At 42.1% G+C, this 25,014-nt stretch overlaps 1 protein-coding gene across 1 annotated transcript in view; it reads left to right on the forward strand.

Annotated features, from left to right (window-relative positions):
- Positions 1-2,692: 2,692 nt before the first annotated feature.
- LOC139687203 (uncharacterized) overlaps positions 2,693-25,014 on the forward strand; it is a 270,420-nt gene continuing 248,098 nt past the window's right edge. The window contains exons 1-2 of the mRNA XM_071584325.1: positions 2,693-2,699; positions 5,321-5,380. Of these exons, the coding sequence (XP_071440426.1) occupies positions 2,693-2,699; positions 5,321-5,380 (67 nt within the window). The remainder of the gene's footprint in view (positions 2,700-5,320; positions 5,381-25,014) is intronic.

Here is a 25,014-nt window from a genome sequence, read left to right on the forward strand (position 1 = left end):
ATTTCAACAAGAAATTAAGAAAGTGATTAAATCTTATGATATGTTATTTAAATTTGCGAAATGTGCAAACTTGTGCAAATGAATCCCTCAGCACAACGGTTTTTCGGGCCACCTAAAGTTCACAAAAATGGGATTCCGATCAGACCTGTAGTATCAAATATGTCAGCTACCAACCACATACTAGCGAAAAGGCTTAATTCACTCTTCAGGGAGGTTTTAAACATTTTTCAAAAGAAAGTACAACAAGAAAGTGAAGTGACTTCCATGGACCATGTCAGCAAACTTATGAAAAAATCATCCCGCAAAAGTGCAAGCTTGTTTCCTTCGATGCACGCAACCTTTTCACCAAACTGCCGCCCATGGAAGCTGTGAACCTCGCCGAAGAAATCCTCCTCTCAGTACCAGTTATTAGTGAACTCTGCTTATCAATGCGTTTCCCTAAATTTATTTTTAACGGTACATATTTCCAAAACCCCAATTGTTTAGCCATGGGCTAGCCCTTGTCTACGGACGATATTTATATCGACCTTGGACCTTATATGGACCTCGATACTCCTGGACGATATTTATATGGACCTTGGACCTTATATGGGCCTCGATACTCCTGGACGATATTTATATGGACCATTTTGAAAAAATTTTGTTCTCCTCAGCTAACCCTTGCATTAATAATGTATTTTGTTTGCTAAGATATGTAGACGATGTCTTCCGTGTGTAGCCAGGTTCCGATAGGCAACTAAATTAGTTTCTAGCACATTTACATTCTTAAAAATCTATTTTGCGATTTACGTGTAAAAAAGAGGAAAAAGGTTCTCGGAATTTCCTTGACCAATCAATCCATTTGTAACTTTGTTCGACCGCGGTAGGGTCATTTTCGGATAAAATTATTCTGATGTGCATATGCCCCCTGCCACACCCCCGGGCAATGGTACTTATAAATAAATAAAGGAATTTGTAAAGACAAAGATAGGTTACAGTACTCCATTTTTCATAAGGAAATGTATACAGACCAATTAATCAATTCCTCTTCAAGGCATTGATTCGCCCAAAAGCTTTCGGCATTTCATCCAATGATCCACCAATTAGCCTCTATCTCTATGTTAGAATCCAATAAAAATAAGGAACTTAATTTAATCAAAACGATAGCACTTAACATTGGCTATCCAAAAAATCTAATAAAAAAAACAGAACCGAAAGAAACTTACGAAAATAACATTAATCAACGAAGGATCTCAGGTTTTCCCGGCGTATGGTATTCAAGAAGTTCTCTCGGGTTTCCCACCGGGTCAGGTTGCAGTACACCGACGTTTCGAAGGCTGACTCTGCCATCGTCTTCAGGGTGAAGGGGTCTTCACTTCACCCTGAAGACGATGGCAGAGTCAGCCTTCGAAACTTCGGTGTACTGCAACCTGACCCGGTGGGAAACCCGAGAGAACTTCTTGAACATTAATCAACATTTACTGCTCCGAAAATTTAAAAGATCCCACCGCCAAATGGTGACGAAAACTCTAAGGAATATTTCTCAAACAGCAGTAAAGATTTTACCTGAAGAAAAAATTAAATCCACCTTTTACAGTGGTTCATGCTTTAAGAACCTGATCTCTCACACTAAAGACAAAGTTCCCAAAGATGAGAGGAGTAAAGTGTATGAATTAAAGTTCTCGGAGTGGCCCAACTAGTAAATTGGGCAAACGAGACGAAAATTTAACGAAAAGTTAAAAGCTAGCCAAAAACCAGTAAAAAATGAGAACATAAAATCCCTCTTTGCGAAGAACCTCATCGAAAGTGACCGCAGCAGTGGATTTGTGACTTTAACTCTTCATTTTGAAATAAAGGTCAAAGGCTCGATGCTTTGGAGCAGTTGAACAATTTGAAATGCGTCCGTTGCAAGGAAGAACTTGTCAACGAAAATTTGCATCCCTCCCACTCACTCCCCTCTCCTTTCCTACCCACCACTCTTCCAAGTCAACGATTGGCATCGAAATATGTAACTCTCTTTTCCCCCCAGCTGCATCTTGACCTTTTTACTCCTCCACCCTCCCTCTCTGACCAACACCCCCCCCCCCCGCTCAGAAAGCATACAAACCTAGAGTGCTTCTATGAGGATCAAGTGTTGACGGCGTTCAACGTCAAAACCTGGGTCGTGTTTTAAAATAAAATGTGTGGAATTACAAAGTCAATTTTCATTTCATTTTTATTTGGCTCTATATTAGTTGACACCGTACATTTCCACACTCAATAGTTTACGCCGTCTTTTTTGTGCCTCGCAAGATTTCATTTCATAACTACATCCTAGTTGGCCCCTCCTTGGTAACATTTTAATATTTCCCTCGCTTCAAATAACCTTTGCCAGTCCCTTATTCGCGAAGACATTGAAAAACTATGATAACATGTGTTGAACTTTTTTTCGTTTTAATCTGAGGGATCGTTAATTGACACATAAAATCAACGATAAGAAAAGAATATATTTCTTAAACCACCGCCGTTGCGGATCAAGTGATCACGTCTTTCGAATTCCAATGTGTCACCGAAAAAAACCGTCGCTCTTCTTGACTATCGAAATTGCTTTTTCCGTTCCATAGGTTTAAGAATGTTGTTGAAAAAGCGAGTTACCGCATATATTCTACCCTACATAAATCCTTTGAACAGGGTAATTTGTCATTGAAACCTTCATTTTTGGCCATAATCGGTAATGGCTAGTAAGTACTAAATGTCATTTCAATGCAACAATTTAAGATTGTAAAAATGATTCGCCTTGACTTCTTACAATCTGAAATTGTTGCATTGAAATGCATATCAGCGGATGACTCCGTTAAAATTTACTCTTGCGGCATCTCCCGCAGCTTTTAGGATCTTAAAGTGGTAGTTTTGATCTGTGTAGAGTCGCAGTTTATTTTTAAACTTATACATTTTTTCTCTCTATAGACTGGCTAAAATCACTTACCATGACAACAAAGCGGTAAGATAAATGGTCGAGAACTTCACATACTGCTAATGTATATTTCAAATCAACCAAAAGGTTGGATTGAAATGTGTAAATATGTAGGTATTTCATAATTCTCAGAAGGCCGTGTTGGATCTGAACGCTGTCCACCCTAAAACGTATGATTGGATAAACTTCAGGGCACCCCTCATGATCTCCCCCCAACTCCATGTGGTTGGTTCCTTCGTCGGCGAGCTAGGAATGAATCACTAAAAGTTCATGTAAATCTGTATACCACTCCGCAAGTCGTCTCAAGGGCGTGTGGCAGGGACTGTTAGGTCACTAGCCATATTACATCTAATCTCATACTTCCAAAAACACTTGGCACCCCTTGATCTACATAAAAGACACATTGAAGGGGGTTACCAGGCATCGTTCATGCAATGTCTTTTTCACAAATTACAACTTTTATACTGTTAATGACTGCTACGGGAATTCATACGTAAAGTGTCTCAGGTTAGTGCATGATAAAGCTGCAGTTAGAGAGTCGGCCTAAGGGATTCTATTATTCTGAGCGCATTGAAAAATCAGTGTGGTAGGCATGGGAGGAGGATTTATGTAAGAAACGCTAAGGTTGTCGGCGGTTTTGGAGAAAGAGGAAAGCTAATTTTAAAGTTAATAGTTGAACTAGGAATAGGTGAAAACTAGATCAGGTGGAACGTTTAACGCCTATTGCAGGTGTCGTAGACCAAGATCATCAAAGTAGAAGTAGCGTAAGAAAAATAGCTTTGTTCGGAAGTAAAGCTTACACAAGATGGAGTAACTTTAATGCAGGGGTTTAAGTAAGGGGATTAATAAAATACTTGGTGAATATTTGGTATGGAGTATGGTTTTGTATGACTCGGAAATATGGTCTGTGAAGCAACAGGCGTACATTTGGAGGCCCTTGGGTTAAGAGGATGAAAACGGTATTCTAGACGGAAAGGAAAACAAACGAGAGAGTGGTAGGTAAGGTGAGAGGGTAAGAGAGGGGCTCAAGCGAAGGCTGGAGAGATGGATGCAGAGGACTTCGATCGGTGATGGGATGCTGGTGTCCGTGATAGATGACAGGATACACGCGAGGTGGCGGTTGGAATGAAACAGGCATTTTGAGCGGACTGAAGAGAAAGAGAATGCATGCGGCATTAAAAATCAGTCTGTTGCACTGTAGAGTGTCTGGTTTGCTATCAATTAATTATTAGGAATTAAGTGCGGAATATAAAAAAATAAAGTGGCTGAATATCATCACCTTATCCTGTGCACAGGTACAAGCATAAATAATGTAATTTAAAGTTACTTATCCGCTGGAATCGCTGAATTCTCAAAAGAAACCTGTTTTCATGCACAGAAGTGAGAGAGTAACTAGGAATGGGGTGGGGGGAGGTGGTCATATGCACGTCACACCTATTTCATCAGCTGGGCTAAGATAATTTCAGATGACTGCTTCGTTTATAATTGAAAGTCCACCATTCAAAATAATCTATGTTTGCGCATAATACAGGCAATCGGAGGCTAGTGTTATCTCAACGCTAGAGCTAGGCCGCTGGATCAATATCTACTCATCCGAAAGCAACGTACGAGTCGTAAATATTTGGTGGTTAATCAATGCCAGTGGTGTTTTAATGTTTCTGCTATAAATTGGAATACTTATAATTATGAAGCAGAGACCGTGTGTATCTTTCAATAAATTCTTTTGCGCCGGACTTAATGAATCACCTTGATATTTCACCGAATAGGGGCAATCATATTCTTTACTTTTTGGCAAATTTTATCTCATGCGCAGATGTGTTTTTCACGCTTAAGATACCGTGAGGTCTGATTGTACCTGTGAATGACATTTTCCTCATTATTTGAAATATTTACGTGCTACATATACTTATTAACAGATAAAGAAATCTCTATTTTTACGGTTCATTCCTGGGTTAAACTCATATTTTGATATTGAAATTAAATGAAATTATTAACTTGACAATTCTACACAAATTACTTAAAAACACGGCCCAGTTTTCGACGTTGAACGTCATCATCAGGTCTATGATGACCTCATGATGATGATCAACGTCGAAACCTGGATCGTGTTGTTAAATAAAGTGCGTGGAATTAAAAAGTCAATAATTTCATTTCAATATGTTATGCTAATTCTATTAAGTTACGCTGGAGACGAAGTTTTTTTAGATTTTGATATTTTTATTTTGACCCCCATGACACTATATTCATAGAAATGCAATGAAATGACTATTATATGTCGATATTATCGCATACATTTTGCTCCATTGAGATATCCCGCGCTACATTGAATGATTTAAAGGGATAGTAACCTGCGAGTATTTCTCCTAATTCCGTTTATTTTATTCACAGGTACCGTGATGAAGCCTGACTGTGACCGTTTCCCCTTGGACTTCAGATGCCTGTGGAAGAGTACGTATCCATTCTCTGAAAACAAAGCCTTTTAACCCCAATTTAATTTTGGACAGGGACGCTCAGCTACCTACCTTTTTGAATGTTACATGTCCCTAAACTGTGTTGTATTTTTGCGAATTCTTCACCGTAAACTCCGTTCTGGTTTGAACTAGGTTCGAGGAATATTTCTATTCCTAGTTCTTTTAATTAGATTTTTTTCGAAATATTTTTATAGAGCTGTTATCCAACCAATTTACTTTTCCCTTCTAAACTTTTCAACCTGTGTGATGAAGAATGCGAAGTTCTTGAATCCGTAAAGTATTAGCGGAAGCTTGAGCAGTTGGCTTATTATTCACCCTGAGCACTGTGACTTATTTCGTGTCTTCGTTGTACATTTGGTCGCCTTTGCTGTACTCTATATTGATGGTTTCGATTAGTGCCTAGTTATATTCGACAGGAGTTGTGCTTCGGGTGCTGCAGCAGGGAAGAGGGGGATTGTGTGCGTGTGGAGTGAGAGGAGGGTGGAGGGGGAGGGGGGGCGATGACGAGGCGGGTTTCGCGGCGAACGGGTGTTGTCAGGCGTGCGAGCGAGAAGGGCAGCAGGAGGCCTGCTGCCCTTCGCGGCGACCCACCACTGGCCTTCCGTCCCGCTTCGTGATTTGGTGCTGTATCCGGGCAAGCACTAAACGCCCTTGGCACTGTCCTCTGCACCTCCCTGATTTAGGAAATGGCATTACCAGTTTCGTCAGCGCAATGTTTCGGCGCCAATCCAGCAACTGTTCTTCCTCCACTTGGGAAGATTAAGTAAGGTCGGCGGCGCTCGAGACCAGAGGCTCTCTGCCTCTGGTCTCGAGCGCCGCCGGGCGTCGCCAGAGGGCCGCTCATGCAGGCGCCCTCCCTCTACTCTTCCATGTCGCATTGTTTTCCGCGATCGATGTACCCAATCCCAGAGGTCTCCCTCTGAGGAGCGAATCATATTATTTTCAGGCTTAACTCTGTGGAATTTCAACCCTCATCAGAAGAGAAACAGTTTTTCGCGGCCATAATTTCCCTTTGTCATGGAAGGGCCACACCCTCCGTCCTTTTCATTTGTTTTTCACTTCGGCCAATTTTTGCCAATTGGTCGATACTTTGCTTTCATCGCTGCTATTTTATGAGAGATTACATCCAACTTGATACCGAATACGGCAATAAGATCGAATAAGAAACGTGAATCTCTGCATGTGGGGGTAATTAATAAGTTTCAAACACAGCTGTGAATGTGATAACAGTGACTATGGCTCCCATATTATGCGTCGCCCAAGGGTAATGATTTGGATTCGTGACAATCAGTAAGAAATAAAAAGGGCTGGAATGTAAAAGGAACCAAGCGTGTTTTGGGGTATGAGGGACCAGGGAACACACGCCCTTGCCAACATGATAACAAGTCACCGTTGTGCTTTCCGTTTCCATCCTCCGCATCCCTCCATTCCGGCTCATCGAGTTCAGAGTTCAACAGAACGAATAGTTAAAAAAATATGTTCGTGTCCCTGTGTTTCTTCGCTCATTCCGCAAATTAAAGACTGTGATGTTGTGCACCAAATTCGCAAAGAATCTGAGGTCCTCGGCCACTCGATATGCCAAATAGAGTTGAAAGCCCTTTCATCTCTGGAGGTAAAAGGGAGACGAATACAGGGTTCTTCCGGAAAATAAGTGTACTGAGCTCAGGAAAAAAAATGTATTACACTTTTACATATCTTAAGCTAATATTCCTCAAAATAGGACCCTTGTGAGTCGATACACTTGTTCCAGCGGCGTTCCCATTCCTGGAACGCTCCCGCGAAGGCATCATCGGGAACCTCTCGAAGACTCGTCGTCGACCTCTTCTCTGCCCTCCACGAACATCTTGTGCCACCGAAAGATCATGTTTCTGGACATGGCTGACTCCCCGTAAGCCTGGTTAATCATACCGACAGTTTCGGTAGACGATTTCCCAAGCTTTACCGCAAATTTGATGGAATAACGCTGCTCCAAAAACTTCGGCATCGCGTTCCGTGACGTGGGTCTAGCGTGGAGGTTCGCGTTAACAGAGCTCCTCACTACACCACAGCTCAGAGCCGACTGCCTTTTTCAGCGTCGCTAGCCAACATACCCCCCTCCAATCGCAGCCCGTCAGGGCGGTGCTGGGCGCGCCTGGAGCGGCGCGCCCAGCCCAGGAGTCAGTACACTTATTTTCCGGACGAACCCTGTATGTGACCTCAATCAAAAATGACAGCTACAGTCTATCATTTTGTGGAGAAATGCGTACGAGCTTGATGCATGTGTCATCGCAGTTTCTCCGACAGAATTTTCAGCATAAAAAATCAAATCTTTTGACTGGAATTAAAGTTACAGGAATTGAAGTAAGTTAAGTCTTAGAAGAATGTTAGGCCCTTTCTCCACACTGTTTTTGTAACTGATGTCGACGGTGTCTCAAAGTTTTGCTGTCCGTGATGTTGTCGGTAAAATGCCATTTTTCGGCAATGCCTCAATACTGTTATGATTTTATTCATAAATGAATAACGCGCCAGCAATTCTCATTTCCTGTGCGTTCGTTTTCGGTTAGATACGGTTTGATTCAGCAGAGGCGCATGTTGTCTGGGAAGCTGGAGGTTAAGGTGCGCTAGCGGATCCTTGGCGAATATTAAGAAGACACTTGATCAGAACGCTCAAAATAAAATTTTCCATTGCTCACCGGTATAAGGAATTGATAAAAATATAAAGATAGTGACGTGTCACTTGCATTCATACACCATGATGCACGCCTATTTTGGGGAAGGATCATTTCCGTATCGTTTGGTTCTGCCAGTATGCACCCACTGCAACATTTCTTTGTTTGGCCATATGCACTTCCTTCAATGAACTTTTCTTTCAATTCATAGTTACATTAAGTCACGTGGCACCCTATTAATCAACGCTAGAGTGTGAGGCAGCGGGTGACTACACACATGACTACTTTAGAAACAAAATACTTTCCCCCTTTCCCTATTAGCTAAAGATTAGTTGTAGCAGGCCATTAGCTAAAGATTAGTTTTCTCCGAGTCCACAATTCGATCAACTGTGGTAGGTATTCGGGTAAAGAATGAATACTCAATTACATTTAAAAAAATTTAAACCTGATTTTATTGACACTGTGAATCAATGAACTAGCGGGTTTAAATCGAAGAAAAATCAATGTTTACTTTTTAATCAAAGCGTTGGCATGACGATTTTCGAAATTATATATTGTTATCGTGATAAGTCAAGGTACTTATTTCCATGGTAGAGGAGGCTTTAATGGTGAAGGATATTAAATCGAGGGGCTCATCAAGAATCTACATCGACCGGAAGGATTCGTGTTTGCACCTTTTGCCAATGCTACAATTCACTGTTACACATCTGCCAGGTTTTCATAAATGTGTTTAAAATGTAGTTTACCGATCAGGGAGTGTTTTGGATGGACACAGACCTGATGCCATTACATTTCGGAGCCTCGCCTGGTATTGCACCATCAAACACCCTTCCCTACATTGGACCCTTCGGCCATTCCGTATCCTTTCCTCCTGCTTTCATTACATCCAACGCACATATTCATTCCCCCCCAATCACTGCCCATGCCAAACGGTCTCCCCGGTGAAAAACAGTCTTCAACATTCCGTCACCAATCGAAACACCGAATTCTCTTCCCTACCTCCTTTGGATTTCCCCAACCGGCACTCCCTGCCACTTCCATGCCTGCTGCTTTATTCTACGTTAGTCAAAGATGGCACTGGCATTGCTTTAGCTTACTTTTTACCAAAGTGAAACCGTCATACGAACAAAAATGACAGAGGAGGCTTTAAGGCTTAAAGACCTATTCGCACCTCGTCTCAGCTTTTCAACTCTAAAAATGATAAAATCAGTGAACCGCTAATGCGCATGCGCATTCATTGTGACGACTTTCGCGGAGAGTGTCGCTCGCTTGATTCTCCTTCAATTGAATCAAGTATTCCGCATTCGGAATTAGAAAGGCCGAAAAAACGCTTAGAAATGAAGTCATCGTTCTCCCATTCCACCGTAATTCAGTCGCCGTAGTTTTAAATTCAGTTTGAAGATTTTTTTCGTTTCAAATGTTGCGATCGTAATGTTTTTATTAGTCTCACGCCAAAATTCAATTTCCAGGAACGTACTTTTTTCAATTCAATTCGATTTCGCAACTGTTGTTCTCCATGCTTTTATTTAAAATATAACGAGAGAGCCGATTTATTTGATTTCCATTGAATATGTCATTAATGTCACTTGTCCTATTTGCGTTGGACGTTTAGCTGTTAGTAAAATCAAAATTTTCAATAATTAATCGCTGACGTACGGTATCTATTTTTGGATAATGTTAATTTGCTGATATAGAATCCGTTGATTGGTCGAATGGTTCGCTAATTTTGCGCATTAAAATGTTACGTTTATCGATATCGGTCGTTCTTACTTTAAATAAAATATGGCGTGGTGGTAGTTAGGAAAATCTATACAATTTTATCATCAACTGGTGGAACCAAATAATTCTGCTCGGAGGCTTCGTTAGACCTTTCCGAGGAGCCTTGCGCATTTCACTCTTCCTGGAGGATTCTGGATTTTTACATGCGTTAATAAACGAGACTTAGTTACCCCGAAGCCTGTTCTCTCGTTATTTCAAAAGCCCCTCACTAACTCTGTGGTTAATTTTACCACCACAGCCATGGGTATCAGTTCATAGGTATCTAAGTTACTTGGCTACACAAACACGTTCCGAGCTATTGGCATGGGCGAAAAGCTAGGCGTTCGGTCAAATCGTTGGGAATGAAGGAAAGTGTAAAAAGAAATCTTTACGAATCATCCAGCCTAGATACGGCACGTTCGACATAAGCTGTAAGGAAAGTTATATGCCCAAGGAAGCATATGGCTGTTACGTTCACAGGAATCAAATAAGGCCGTATTTTACCATCACATTGATTTTACTCAGTATCAAACTCAAGGCAGCGTTCGTAGATCACATTTTCCAGGCCTTCCTAGTTAACGTGTCGGCAATATAAATAAAGTTGTTTTGGCGAGAGTTCTCGTATATTATGCAGCATTGTAATACGTAACGTAAAAATTATCACAGGGGACCTAAACTGACCGTCAATTTTTAGAAAATCATTGTAGAGGCAAAAGTGCTAGAGTTATTTGTCCTCAGACAGGGGAAATGATTTAGCCGCTAATGCCTCGTAAATGATTGCAGATGTAGGCCCAATTGAAGGCATTATAAATCATGGAGCGATCTTTGTAGTACTGTACAGGAAATTCTCAGGGTTGGACTGATGGAAGTTTTGAGTAATCAACTTTAAAAAAGAAGAGGATACAGTTTCATAAACTGGTGGAACTCAAAAGCAAGTTGTTAACTCTAAATGTAGAACACCTTGATGTCCTCCGTAAATATCCAAAATTAATACCAGGGTGGTTCAATAAGTACCCGTGTTAGAAATGAAGAAACCATTTTTATTAAAACATTTTTTTTGTTTTTTCAACATAGTCCCCTTTTAGAAAGATGTACTTTTCCCAAAGTTCCTGCCATTTTTTTAACACCTCCAAAAAATAGGATTTGTCGAACTCTCCAAAATACGCCTCTGTCTGGGCGATAACTTCCTCGTTTCAGCTAATTTTTTCCCCGCGAGCTATTTCTTCATGTTAGAGAATAGGAAAAAGTCGCAGGGAGCCAAATTGGGTGAATGCGGGGGGTGTGGCAGCAATTTATAACGCAGTTCATGCAGTTTGGCGGCGACAACTCCGGATGAATGTGCTGGTGCTTGTTGTCCACCGTGAGCAATCGCGGCACACATCGGGCCGACATTTTTTTCATCGCCAACTTGTCATGTAAAATATTAATTGCAGTTCCGTTCGACACACCCACGGCCTTCGCTACTTCGCGCACACTCTCGTTCGTCGATCAGCGAGAATCATGGCGTGGACTTTTTGAATGATTTCCTCGGTAACCACGTCTGCCGGGCGTCCTGGTCGCTCCTCATCAAAAACAGATGTTCGCCCGCGTTTAAATTCGTTGAACCAATTTCTAACTGTGGTCATACATGGCGAAGTGTCCGCATAAACAGCATCCAACTTTGCTTTTATCTTTCTCGCATTTCTTCCTATCCAAAAACAAAAAGCGAATTACCGAACGATACTGCGCTTTTTCCATTTTAGCGAAAGTCACGTAACACGTCTTACTCGAATGGCTGCCTAATCCAAACCAACCTTTAAATCAGTCTGAAATTTGTTTCACCGTCATTTGATAGATGGCAGCACACAATATTAACATAAGCTTCCCTCAGGAACGCCCTTTGTTGTCAAACACGGGTACTACTTGAACCGCCCTCGTATATGCGTCGTCCCTTTAAACTTAAAAGCGCCGAGGCGGTGAAATGGACTGGTTCGGGCGGCGTTAAGGCGGCAAATGATTTTGGGCTCCAATTATAAAAATAGGTGGGATGCCATAGATGCTCATCGACTAAAATTTTACGAAGACAAACTGAATAATGTTGAATAGAAACTCAAAAACAAAAATGTTTTTGCGTCAAATTTTCGATGATCTCAAAAAAGTAAATTGTTATGCGAATATTTGGAGGTGAGCCCGAAAGCATCTCGTTTCTTCGTAAGGGAAATTCAACTGAACGGGCTCAAGAGTTCACTCCCTCAAAGGCGCGAATGGCGACGTTAGAACAAACTGTGAATAGAAAAGGCATACCTATATTAAGTCAGTATTCTCAGGATTATTGCATCATGGATATGTACATGTACATAACTATGTGCGTAGCTTTACGAGTTAAATGACTATTAATGCTGCACGTCTATTAAAATGCATGCGTCTGGCTGTTGATGTAACACTTCTCGCCTCGAGGCCTTTGCCCGCATGATCGCAATATCCTAAGTAAGAGTATTCTGCAAGCCGCCGCCGTTGCATTGGTGTCCGGCAAAGGTTTGCTTTGGAACAAGCCACACTCGCTCACGCATCTATTGAGAAAACAAATCCCGCGAAAGACGCCCGTAAATAAAACTATAGTGACTTCAGGTGCCGGCCTTCGCCTTGCTTAATAGCCGGGTCCGTCTCCTTCCCTCTCCTATCTTCCCTTTCTCTCTCTCCCTCCCTCTCTCTTTCTCTCCTTCTCTCCCTCCCTCTCTCCCTCCCTCTCTCCTTCCCTCCCTCTCTCCCTTTCTCTCTCTCCCTCTCTCCCTCTCTCCCTCTATCTCTCGGTTTCGATGAGAAATTTGTCCGCGCGATTGACTTGTTTGCGCGCCCTCACTTTACCATTCTCAGAGGACTCGTTAGACAAATTAGCAGCGCGGTCGCCAGTGACAATCGGTGTGCAGGTCGGAGACATACTCGTGGGATAGTTGATGCGTCACCACACCCGGTCGGTCCCCTTTCCCGGCCGGCAGTATTTTCAGCCAATGAAGTTTGTTTGCCTTTACCTCTTCACTTGTCCGTTCCAACTCCTCACTTGGGCGTTCCGTGTGTTCCACCCGAACTATTCATGCGTTGCCATTTACTCGGTATAGTGTCACGCATTTCCTCCTCTATGCTGGTTTTTCTTTTCTCTAAAAAGACGATCTCAAAAGTTGCCAAATTTTTCATAACCTCCCATCGAGTCCTAAGGGTCCAAGCTATGCAAGCACAGCTTTGTTATAAGTAGGCATTCACCTTTATTTCCTATATTTGTCCATGACCCGAAGGATCCACGCCCTCCTTACAATGAAAGTTTCTTTCTCAGTGAAGTTTTCTCTAAATAATTTGGTCTGACTCTCATTATTTACATATTATATGAATTATAAACAAATTAATCATTTGTCTTTGGACCGCAAGCGTTCGTGAGGTGGCCGACTATTCCCCGACCGTTTATCGCCTGCATCGAGCTACTGCCTCTCAATTGATACCATGTTTTGAGATATTCCGTGGGCAGAATTTCACGCAATAAGGTTATCTGAAAGGTTTTCAACTTCTACATGAAGTTGGCAGCATTCTTCAACAAACGAAAGGAATTGCAACGTGTTTTCACTGTTCTTGAAAGCTACTCATCAACAATTCAACCATTGGAAAACTATGTTGGTGCTTGACAATGGTTTGAGTTGATCTTTGGGAGGGTTTGTGTAAAATGAAAAATTTGACTATCGAGCTGTCAATAAATATTGGTTTTTGATAGCCAATCAAAGATGAATGAGATGCTGAGTACGTGGAATGTGCAGCATCATGTACGACCGTGAAATTTTTGATAGCCGAATTGAAACGTGGCCGTACCAGCTTGGCCCGATGATGAGCGTTCGGGGCGGAGAAAAACAGCGGCAACCACTGTGAACATCGAAAAATTACACCAAAAATTGCCAGATGCCTGTCAAACTAAGGTTAGAAAGAGGTAGGAAGTGCGAAGGCAATATACATCTACATCTACATAATACCCCGCAAGCCGCCGCAAGGGCGTGTGGCGGGGGGCAAATATAAAAAGAAATCATTTCACAGATATTGACCGAATGATTGGGGGCATGTTTTAGCTTTCCGTACGTTGAGCGCCGCGTTTGCTCACTTTGGACAAAAAAACCTATTCGAATGAATCTTCCCAAGGCCCTGTAGGAATTTCAATAGAGTGAATCATATTTTGCATTTTTGATTCACAACTGTACGAGATGAAATCTGGATCCAACATTGCACTCTTTAAACAGCCGAAGCAGTGGACTGCAATGGATGAACCTACTCCGAGAAAGGCGAAGGTGGTTCCATCGGTCGGGAAGGTGGTAGAGACTTGTTTGGGATGGTTATGGCATTGTGTTCATCTTCGAAGAGGTTAATCAATAGCAAAAGAGTATAACGCATCATTACAGGACAAGGCAGAGGCAGAAATAGGAAAAAACGGCATTTAAAGAGGATGAGTGATTTCCCATTAGGACATTACATCTGCTAAAACTTGGTCGATCGCCATAACTACCTGGGCCCCAGAGACTTATTCCTGTTTCCTAACCTTAAAGTTTGGCTTAAAAGATCGAAATTTCCATCTGACGAGGATAAAATCGCTTACGCTACGCTTAATTTGTGGTGAAATATGTCAATTATTATTGGGAAGGTTTAATAAAGTTAGAGTATCGATGAAAAAGTATATCGACTTGAAATGACTCTATGCTGAGATATAACGATAAATGTGAAGAAATAATATTTCGTTGATTTGTTATCTCGGAAAAATTCCAGACAAACCTCGTATACGAGTACTATACAGACACTTTTAAAAATTGTTATTCCCTTAATCTTTTAAAGTGAATAAAAGAATTCATTTGTAACGCTTGGAGCTTTTTTGAATAAGTGAATAGCCTGCAGTTCTACAGGAGACGCGTGTTAATCATCACCAACACTTGGTTTAGATTCCACAGAAGGCGTAAATAAGTACGAATAATGCCAGTTGACTCAGAAAGGGATTATACTATGATTAGGCACAGATTTAGGAGCCGCGTGATCAATTAACAGAGTTTCCGAAGGGCCGATGCGGACTTTGACCGCAATTTGGTTCAAAAATGGATCACGGAAGAATTAACTGGAATGACAGGGAAAGAGTTTCAGCGGATTGTAGAAAAAATCATGACTGAGGGAAAATAGCTCAGTACTATCAAAGAAAAATGGGAATTCTTCAAACAATGAATTTTAAAAACCTCAAAAGAAACCGGAAAATGACGGATGAGACAGTTAAAAAGATAGATGAGATAATGAAATAGAAAAATGTAAACTCAGAGTTAGATAGAAGGAAGTATAAAGAGTTAAATAATATATTGAAACTGGTAACAAACAGAACAAAAGAAGCGTTATGGGAGACGCAGTGCGAGTATATGGAAAGATTACAGAGGAAGGGCGAAATTGGTGCTATATACAGCAAGGTTAAATCACTATCGGGAAGTAAGGAGTGAGGATCTGTGTTAGCAATTAGAGATAGGTCGGATAAGATAATATTTGAAACAATATATGCCGAAGAGATAGAAGGAATATATAGAAGAATTGTACAACTGCACTGGATAACTGTATGTTAAGGAACTTAGACCAACAAGCATAGACATAGAAAGAGAATATGACGTGGAGGAAGATAGCTTAGGTCCAGGCATAGTTGACGATGAGATTGAAATGGCGTTAAGGGAGATGAAACTTAATAAGGCCGTGGGATTTGACACCATTCCTGCGGGACTACTAAGGGTTTTAGGAAAATATGGGAGGAAGAGTCTCTATGGACTGATTCGTTGCATTTATGAAAAAGGAACCTGGCTGGAAGAATTTCTGAGATCAGTGTTAGCTCCCATTCCGAAAAAGGTAAAGGCTATATGATGTGAGAACTGAAGAACCACAAGTTTGATTTCCCTCGCAGATATAATGGCTCCCTAAGTCATCAATAAGTTCTGAAGGTGCCATGCCCTTTTTTCGTTGTAAAAATGGTCAAATGTGTGTCGCATATTATGTCGTAAATATTTACATCAAATTCACGTCAAGGGAAACTTTTTTTCATTTACAAGATGAATTTTGGAAGTTTAGATTTAAAAAACAACAATATTGTTAATATTTAATGAAAAATACCCCTTGATAACAAAAAATTTGGCTTATCCCGTGGTATATGCCATTTATCAAACCAAGTTCAATAACATTTCCACCTGATCTTAATCTACCATCGAGCGGCTGACGTTTACATTTCTGTCGCTCGCCAGCCGCTTTCTTTCACGTCTGTACCTGCATTCGGTCCCCAGTGGACGCCCCTCGCCTCCTCCTCCTTGTCCTGCGCCGCTCCCTCTGCGTCCGATAGTCGCAAGTGGTCCTCATGTGGCGCCGTGCAAGTGGAGTGCTTCATTCCTCTTCGTTAATTATTCAAGGGCGACTCCGGGGACGGCATTATACATGACGATGAATAAATGACGTGAAAACGCCTTTATTTCTAAATATCTCGAGTCCTTCCGCTGCCACTCGCAGCTATACCCCTCCCATTGCAATCGCTTTCCCCCACCCCTACCCACCCTCTCCCCATTTCCACACCCTTATTTCCATTCAGCACCCCTACCCTCGCGTCTCCGTTATCTTCTGTCCGCAGCGGGGCAGCATTCACGCCGTCCCACGGATAGGTAGGGTGGGAGGCAGGGGGAGGGGTGACAGCCTGTCTTGCATCTTACCACCACCGCAATTGTCCGCCATGGCCCCCTGCCCAAGCCTCAAACCCTGGTCCCTTCGGTTTTCTGAGCGTGATTAACCACCGCTACATTTCTGCAGGTCTCCACAAGGGTGTGTGACAGGGTTTGCTACGTCAGCAGCCTGTAGCACCAATATCAACTCATTTCTCTTGGAATTTCGTTCGGTTGCACTTCCAGGGAGTGTAAACGATTCTCGTACCTGTCTTTTCCCGCTCTCCCCGCCGCGAATTGTCTCAAGACAAATGATTTCTCAAATTTCAATCCGTGTTCAGTTTACCTTGGCTCATAATTGCGATGTTGCCCATCAATGCGACGCCAAACTAAAATTATTGGCACTCTAACCCTGAAGCTCATTCGACTGGCGTAGATATGTAATGAGTCGCGGGTGCGATCTTCATTTTTCTCACCATCTACCAACCCAGTCAACGGGGTAAATAAGTGATGCTTTCCGTTCGTCATTCACGATTTTTCATAAAATGGCCGGCTTTTGTCTGCATGTTGCTTAATTTCAAAATGAGTTCCTTCTGTGTTCTTCGACAAAATGCTCTCGTATTGAAATAAATATAGTATCACAATATTTCGTAATGTAATTTAAGCATTTCTAAAAGAATCTTCTTCTGCATAAATTTGGCAATTTACGACGACATGCCTTGCCGTTTTTTCAAGCGGCATTATTTTTCAGAGGTCGCCTAGTTGGGCTTAAACTCTGTGTCACAATATTTAGTTCCTATATCTTCCTGGAGCACCACCAGCGTCGTTGTATTGCCCTCTTTTATTTATTTAATTATTTTTTCGTATTGTTTAGGAGTGTAACATTATTTGGTCTCTTACATTTGTCATAGGAGCCTATTTTATTTTGTTTGGTGTATGCCATAACCCCATTAGTGTTTTCTTTCGATTTATCAAAGTATATTTTACACTTTGTCAGTAAGATGTCTGAAAGTTTTTCTATTTTTTTGTTATACCATCTCGTTTTCTTCCCAGGGGGGGAAACCAAAAGCCAGCCTCAGCGTTTTCCTTTCCCTACTATTTAATTTATCCATCAGGAATCTACTGACTAGTCCCATCTACGCAGGTGCTGCGTAGGTCAATACTGGTCTTATTACTGTCGAGTTTATTAGTATTTTTATGTCTCGAGGGGTGGCGTTCTGTCTGAGAATCGGTGCCAATTGCGACGTTATAGCGGCCGCCTTATCTCGTATCTTTTTAATATGTATATTGAAGTTCAGTCTGTCATCTATATCCACTCCTAAATATTTGATGCTTTTACTCCATTCAATAGGTTGCTGTCCAATCCTGATACATTCGCAAGATATTATAGGTGATCTTGGGTGGGTGAAGAGTATTGCTTTGGTTTTTTTTTGTTTATCTGCAATTTCCATATCCTGTACCATGATGTTATCTCGTCCAGTGCGTCTTGTGCTCTTTCTTTGACTGAGTTGATATTTTTCCCTTTTACCAGGATTGCGGCATCGTCAGCGTAGAGGGCAGTTATACTTCGCCAGTCATTTCTATGCATTGGGAAGACGGCTGTGTTAATGTTAAATAGCAGTGGGCCTAATATGGATCCTTGTGGGACACCAGCTTTGGCAGTTGTACTGTCGCTTATTTCTTCTCCCCATTTAACTTTAAAAGCCATTCTGTCTAAGTAAGACTTTGTCCAATTTGCCATCCATCTAGAGAAATTCCATGACTCCATCTTTTGACAAATTCCAAAGAAACTGCGGGAGATGCCGCAACAGTAACTTTTAACGGAGTCATCCGCTAATGTGCATTTCAATGCAACAATTTCAAAGTGTAAAAATCATTCGCCTTGACTGGGATACGAACCCAGATCCCTCAATATCCGGTCGAGTACTTTAGCCACTTAAGCTACCGAGGCGTCCTCCTAAACTCTGAAATGTTGTCAAAGTATAAACACCATGAGTGTTTAAAGTTGGCTTTAACCTCGTGGACTGTGGCGCGTCGCGCACGAATACGAATGTCTGTGACATTGTATGTACGGCATTTCGTCACAACATCTAGTTCCTTTAAAAGCCCCAAAATTTCAGAGTTTAAGAGGACACCTCGGTAGCTTAAGTGGCTAAAGCACTCGACCGGATATTGAGGGATCTGGGTTCGTATCCCAGTCAAGGCGAATGATTTTTACACTCTGAAATTATTGCATTCCATCTTTTGAATTAGGCCCCCATTCCAGGCCTTGTCAAAAGCCTTAGACAGGTGAAGCAATATTCCAATGTTTTTTTTATTTTAAGCATCACTTATAAAGTCTGTAACTCTATGAATCCGTTATTCGGTTGAGTATCCCTGGCGGAATCCGAACTGTTCTCGCGGTGCGACTTCCTTTATTTCCGTATATTTCTTGATGCGCGGTGCCACAACCCTTTCGAAGAGCTTACCCAAGCTTGAGAGGAGGGATATTGTTCTCAGATTTTCCTCTTTCAGTGTTTTCCCCCCTTTTTTGGGGATACATTTGATTAAAGCCTCCTTCCAATTTTTCGAATAGTATCCAAGGGCGATTGACGCGTTAAAATTTTTTACTAAATATTGGCCGGCCGCTTCCGGAAGTCTTTTTATTATTTCATTCGTCGTGCTGTCCTCCTGGGATTTCTTATTTGGGAGTTTGGCTATTTCTTCAAAAACATCTTCTAGTGTGATTATTAGTTGCCCCTCCGGTGACCCTACGTCATTTTCGTTTTGTTGTTTAATTTCAGCTTTTTCGGCCCCCGGGTCGTTGGTCGTAAAAACCTTTTCATAAAATGTTGCCATATGTTTGGCCTTTTCCAGGGACGTCGTCAGGGTCTCTGTTTTTGTTTTTATACTTGGGTCACTGGGTGGGGATTTCCGCAGTTTCTTTGTTAGCTTCCAGACGGAGTGATTGTTTTCTATTTAGTTCTGCTAGTTGCTGATTAAATTTAGCAGTCCTTGATTCCTCTATTGAAGTCCTGATTTTTTTGTTATGATCTTTAACCCTATTTTGAAGTTCTCGGGTGTCTAGGCGATAGTATATCACTCTCTGCCTGGCTTCTGCCGAGAACAGACGTGCTCGAGCTCGCTCCCTAGAACCGGTTCGACCCTACCTGAGACTACCTGCGTGCCTGCTGTTACTTCTGTACCTCTGTGTTTGTTCTTCCGTAGTGAAGTGTAGTTTAGTGTTAGCTTTAATTTTGTGAAATAGTTAAGTTTATTTAGTTTTTGTGTTGCTTGTTATTAGTTTTTAATAGTTTGGTGGTATTCCTAGTGGGTACTCTTAGTGGCTTGCGGTGGTTTTTGTCCGTCGAATCTAATTGGTTATCGGTGAGTGCTTTATTTTCTTTCCCATCTTTTTTCTTTCCTTTCTTTACTATCTTCCAAAGCGTAACTTATTGATTGAGCTAAATTTAACTAACCCCTCTTAGAAATTTTAGCGTAGCGTATACAAGTTAGCTTTTGTTGGGAACTCGGTTGTTATTTAAGATGGCTTCATCTAGGTCCCCTGTTGCCATTCTCGAACGCACTGGCGAATGCGCGGCTTTAAGGGCCCGTATTGTCATGCTGGAGAGAATGGTGCGGGAGCTTCGATCGGAGATCGCTGGCCGGAGGACTCCCCTCAGGAGAGATGGTGCTCGGGGTGGGAATACGAAAACCCGCCACGCCCATATGGGTGCATGGATTCGTCCGAATGTTAAACGTGGCTGGGCGATTAGAGACCTACCCCGTGTCCCATCTCTCAACGAGGGAGTGTCTCACGTCCGTAGGTCGGACGATTGGAGGGTCGTCTCTCGGGGCAAGGGGAAGGTAACGCGGCGGCGTGGATTGGACTCTGTGGAGGCAGATACCATCCCCGTCTCCAACAGGTACCAGGTGTTGTCGGATGACAGCACCACCGTACCTGCAGCCCCTACCCCTACTCCGAGGGCACTGCCTAGGGTAAGATGTCAGGGAACGGGAAGGGAGGGAATTGTAGTAATAGGTAGCTCGAATGTCCGTCGTGTAATGGTCCCATTGAGGGAAAGGGCGCGCCGCGTAGGTGCCGATCAACGGGTGACCGCCTGGTGTATACCAGGCGGAGGAGTCCCTCAGGTGACGAAGGCGATCGAGGCGGCGGCCAAAGGCACGAAGTGCTCTAGGCTGCAGATCGTGGCCCATGTGGGCACCAACGACGTCACGGACCATGGATCCGAGGAGGTCCTCCGTTCCCTTACGGAACTGAGCTCCGAGGTGAAGCGCGTCCAGGGCGTCGAGGGGGTTCGGCTGGGACTAACGGTCAGCAGCGTTCCGAGGGAGGATCGCGGGTCTCTGGTTTGGAGCCGAGTGGAAGGCATAAACCAGAGACTATCGAGATTCTGCTCGGACATAGGAGCCTCCTTCGTCGACCTGAGACCAACCCTTCGATCTTGCAGGACTCCCCTTAACCGATCTGGGGTCCATTACACGGCGGAAGCGGCGAGTAAGGTCAAGGGCGTGTGGCGGGGGATGTTTGGTCACCAACCGTAAAAGGAAAAATACCACATGCAAAAAAACAACACGGAAAATCACACCCACAGCAGCGCACACACTCATGCAAAAATCCCTTCATCCAATACTCATGCAAACACATACTACCTTGATTAAAAAGTTCCCGGAATAACCACCGTGTGGCGCTCCCATCGTTCCGATTTGAGTTCTGTTTTTTTTGTTAAATTGGTACATCTGTTGTTGATATTCCCTTTAAATCTTAGTGTCATAACTTGACATTTGCAAAACTTACGTAGCCAAGAGTACATCTATCTCTGTGTGTGTTGGCGATTTTTTACAATTGCAGAAATGGATTTAAATTTGCAAGAACGAACTTGTATTAAATTTTGCGTAAAAAACGGATTTAGTGGCGCACGGACGTTGGAAAAGTGTTTCGGCAACGATTCTCTAAAAAAAACGGTCGTTTACCAGTGGCACGAGCGGTTCAGAAGTGGTCGTGAGTCAATCGAAGATGATGAACGCAGTGGCAGACCATCGACATCGAAAGTCGGTGAAAAAATTGATAAAGTAAAAGAAATGTTGGTCAATAACCGCAAATTAACCATCAGAGAAATAGCGGAGGACTTGAACATTGCCTATGGATCCGCCCAAGACATTGTGGTTAATGATTTGGGTTTCCGTCGTGTAGCATGCCAAAAGACCTCAATTTCATGCAAAAAAGAGACCGTGTTGACGTCGCAAAAGACATGATTTGCGAGGCTGAATCCGATCCCACATTCATCAAAAGGATCATTACTGGAGACGAGACGTGGGTTTATGAGTACGACACGCAATCCAGACATCAGGCAAGTGAATGGCGTTCACCAAATGAGCCGAGACCAAAAAAACCACGTCGTTTTCAGTCAAAAAAGAAGGCAATGCTGACGGTTTTCATGGATTACAACGGTGTAGTGCATCATGAATTTTTGCCAGAAGGCCAGACAGTAAACAAAGAGTATTATTTGGGCGTTATGAGACGTTTGCGTGAAGCAATTCGCCGAAAGAGACCAGAAATGTGGGCAGAAAACTCGTGGATTTTGCACCACCGTCGCACAGTGCTATCATTATTCGTAATTTTTTGACGAAAAATGCAACAAATACCATCCAACAGCCACCGAATTCACCTGATTTGGCTCCCTGTGACTTCTTTCTGTTCAATCGAGTTAAAAAACCATTGCGGGGAACGCGTTTTAGCAGCCGAGAGGAAGTAATGGAAAAATCGCAGGAAGCACTGATGGACATACCGAAAACCGAATATAAAAAATGTTTCGAGGATTGGATCAAGCGCTGGCATAAGTGTGTTGCAGTCGATGGGGATTACTTTGAAGGGGACAATATAGATTTAGATGAATAAACTTGTATTTTGTACTTCGACACGGGACTTGATCGGGGGCAATTCATACCCTCGTGATCTCCCGCGCATATATAACACCTAGGGGTGGCCTGACAGTACCTTGAGCCGTGTCCGTAGCGAATGCTAATGTAGCATCTCTGGGGCTTGCTATATTTGAATGCTGATATAGTCCAATAAGTTCAACAGATTCAGGCTTGAGGTCGTGGAAGTTCATCATAATGAAATAAGGACAATTTGCACTTTTCCACAGTTTATTTAACGTACGACGCGTTTCAACTCACAGAGTCATCATCAGGTACAAGACTTGTACCTGATGATGACTCTGTGAGTTGAAACGCGTCGTACGTTAAATAAACTGTGGAAAAGTGCAAATTGTGCTGATATAGTCACTGAGTGTGCGCAAAAATATTTAATTTCTTCTATTTTTTAATGTCGAAGTTATTCCCTCTGTTTACAGTCCGTACATAGATGTTTGCCTTTCTGTCGCTCATCGGCTTTACGCTCAGGCACGGGATTTTAGCCCCATTCAACTCCTCGTTTATGTACTTGACATCTATTCCGCGGTCAAGGCCATGCATTGCGTATCTTACTACGCCTTCCCCCTTTGCGGCCCATGTCGTGAATTGGGCTCGCTTTGCTTCGAGAAAGTATAAAAATTTTTTGTAGTCTTCTCTGGTTTTAAACTGTACTCTGTTTCCGACAATTGTCTTTTTAATTTTAAAGGTTTTGTCATTTGCCAGTTCTCTAAGCTTTTTGATAAATTCTGTGATGTTTAGGATTTTGTACGCAATGATAGCAGGTGGTCATTTACTTCTCGGATTTGTCTGGTTTTCTTTGGTATTTAATTTGCTTTTCTCCGCATATTCCTCCTATGTTAGATTTATCAAGGGCGCGTATTTATTTCTAGTCCCTATATTAAAAGGCCCTTGTTTGAGGCTCCACAGTGATCCACAATTCACTGCAAAAGGCTGAATAAGGAATTAGGGAAAATACCTTTGCAGCACTTATTCTATTGATTTAGTAATTTAATTTAATTTGGTAAATTTAATTTGTATTATTTTTTCCAAATGTCATATAGGTTGCAATATAATCCCCGCCAGCAGATTGAATCATTCGGCGAAAATAAATGAAAAAGACTGCAGCGCCATCTTTCCTCGTATGATTCACTACTAAAGCAATAGAAAAGAATGGATAATAGCGTAAAAACTACGGCCAACCAACATATCTGCAAGCCAGTAACCCAGGAACACATGAACTTATTGGCTGGGCTAATTTAACACTCCCTGCCACGCGCCCCCTGGAGGTCCTCCGTGTTACAATTAGTGGGGTGAAGAAAATTTATTACTTAATTTCACGGATCAATTAAATATGCAGTAAGGTAATTCTCCAAAACTTGCATACTTTTCGCAAAAGTTACTTTGAAATTGCTTTGAAAATTGGATCCAATTGGAAATGATCTAATTTCAGTCAAGAGCTAGTAGGAAGAAGGCGACCTTGGCCCAAATGTATTGAGGCGATAATTTGACATAGCATTGGAACATCCGAAAAAATGTTGCGGTCGAATTAAGTCAACAAATACATCGCTGAGAAGGCATTTAAAAGGTAAATCTGTTTGGAATAGACAAGAAAAGTAGCGGAATTGGAAATTCACAGGATGGTGTGGAGAAGTGTGCGGATTTTTCAGAACCGATTCGATGAACGAAGACATATGAGCGAGTTCAAAAGTAATGTCGATTAGGTCCGAAATGCAAACAAAGAGGCAAGCTACTTCCAAATCCTCGCCGATGCGGCGAGGATTTGGAATTAGCTTGCCTCTATACTATATAAATAAATAAATTTATATGCTTTCGTAACGTAAAACGGAAGTGCCGAATAGTACAATACACAGTAAGACACAATATAGAAACACAAAAAAAAAAGAAGAACACTCACACGTATTTTCATGATATTTCGACGGAAACAATCCGTCTTCGTCTGAAGATATAGAAGTAATGAATAAATAAATAAATATAAATATATATATATGTATACATATATATATACACACATATATATACATATATACATGCACAAACAGCACACACGAGGTCTGTTAAAAAAGTATCGATAATTTTGAATTTCCGCGGGTTACATTTGTTTAATTTTCGATTTTATTGAGGCATTATGTAGGTACTTATATCTCTCACTTATGCCGGAAACTTTGGCCATTTTGAATGTTCATTTAATTGTTGACAGCTGTTTTACTTGGACGTGTGTTGCCTTGTCCTAGAGTTTTGCCTGTTCCAAAAAAGGGATCAAAGAATCTGTATCACATTTTGTGTGAAAAACGAAATTATATGCGCGGATGCATTCTAAACTTTGACAGTGGCATATGAAGAAGCTACCTTGGGCCGAAGCATCGTATATTGGTGGCACAAAATGTTCTCAGTGGGCCGAGAAGATGTGAACGATGAAGAGCGTGCCGCACGGCCGAGCACGTCAACGACAGACAAAAACATTGATGGATTGAGGCATATGGTATTGGTCAATCGTCGAATCACCGTCAGGATATTTGCTGAGGAGCTAAAAATATCGATTGGCTCGTGCCATTCGAATTTTACCAATGAATTAGGCATGACACGAATCGCCCAGAAATTTGTAC

This window comes from Hetaerina americana, unplaced genomic scaffold (assembly GCF_022747635.1).
Source record: "Hetaerina americana unplaced genomic scaffold, ioHetAmer1.1.p SCAF_18, whole genome shotgun sequence".
In the NCBI taxonomy this organism is placed as follows: Eukaryota; Metazoa; Arthropoda; class Insecta; order Odonata; family Calopterygidae; genus Hetaerina; species Hetaerina americana.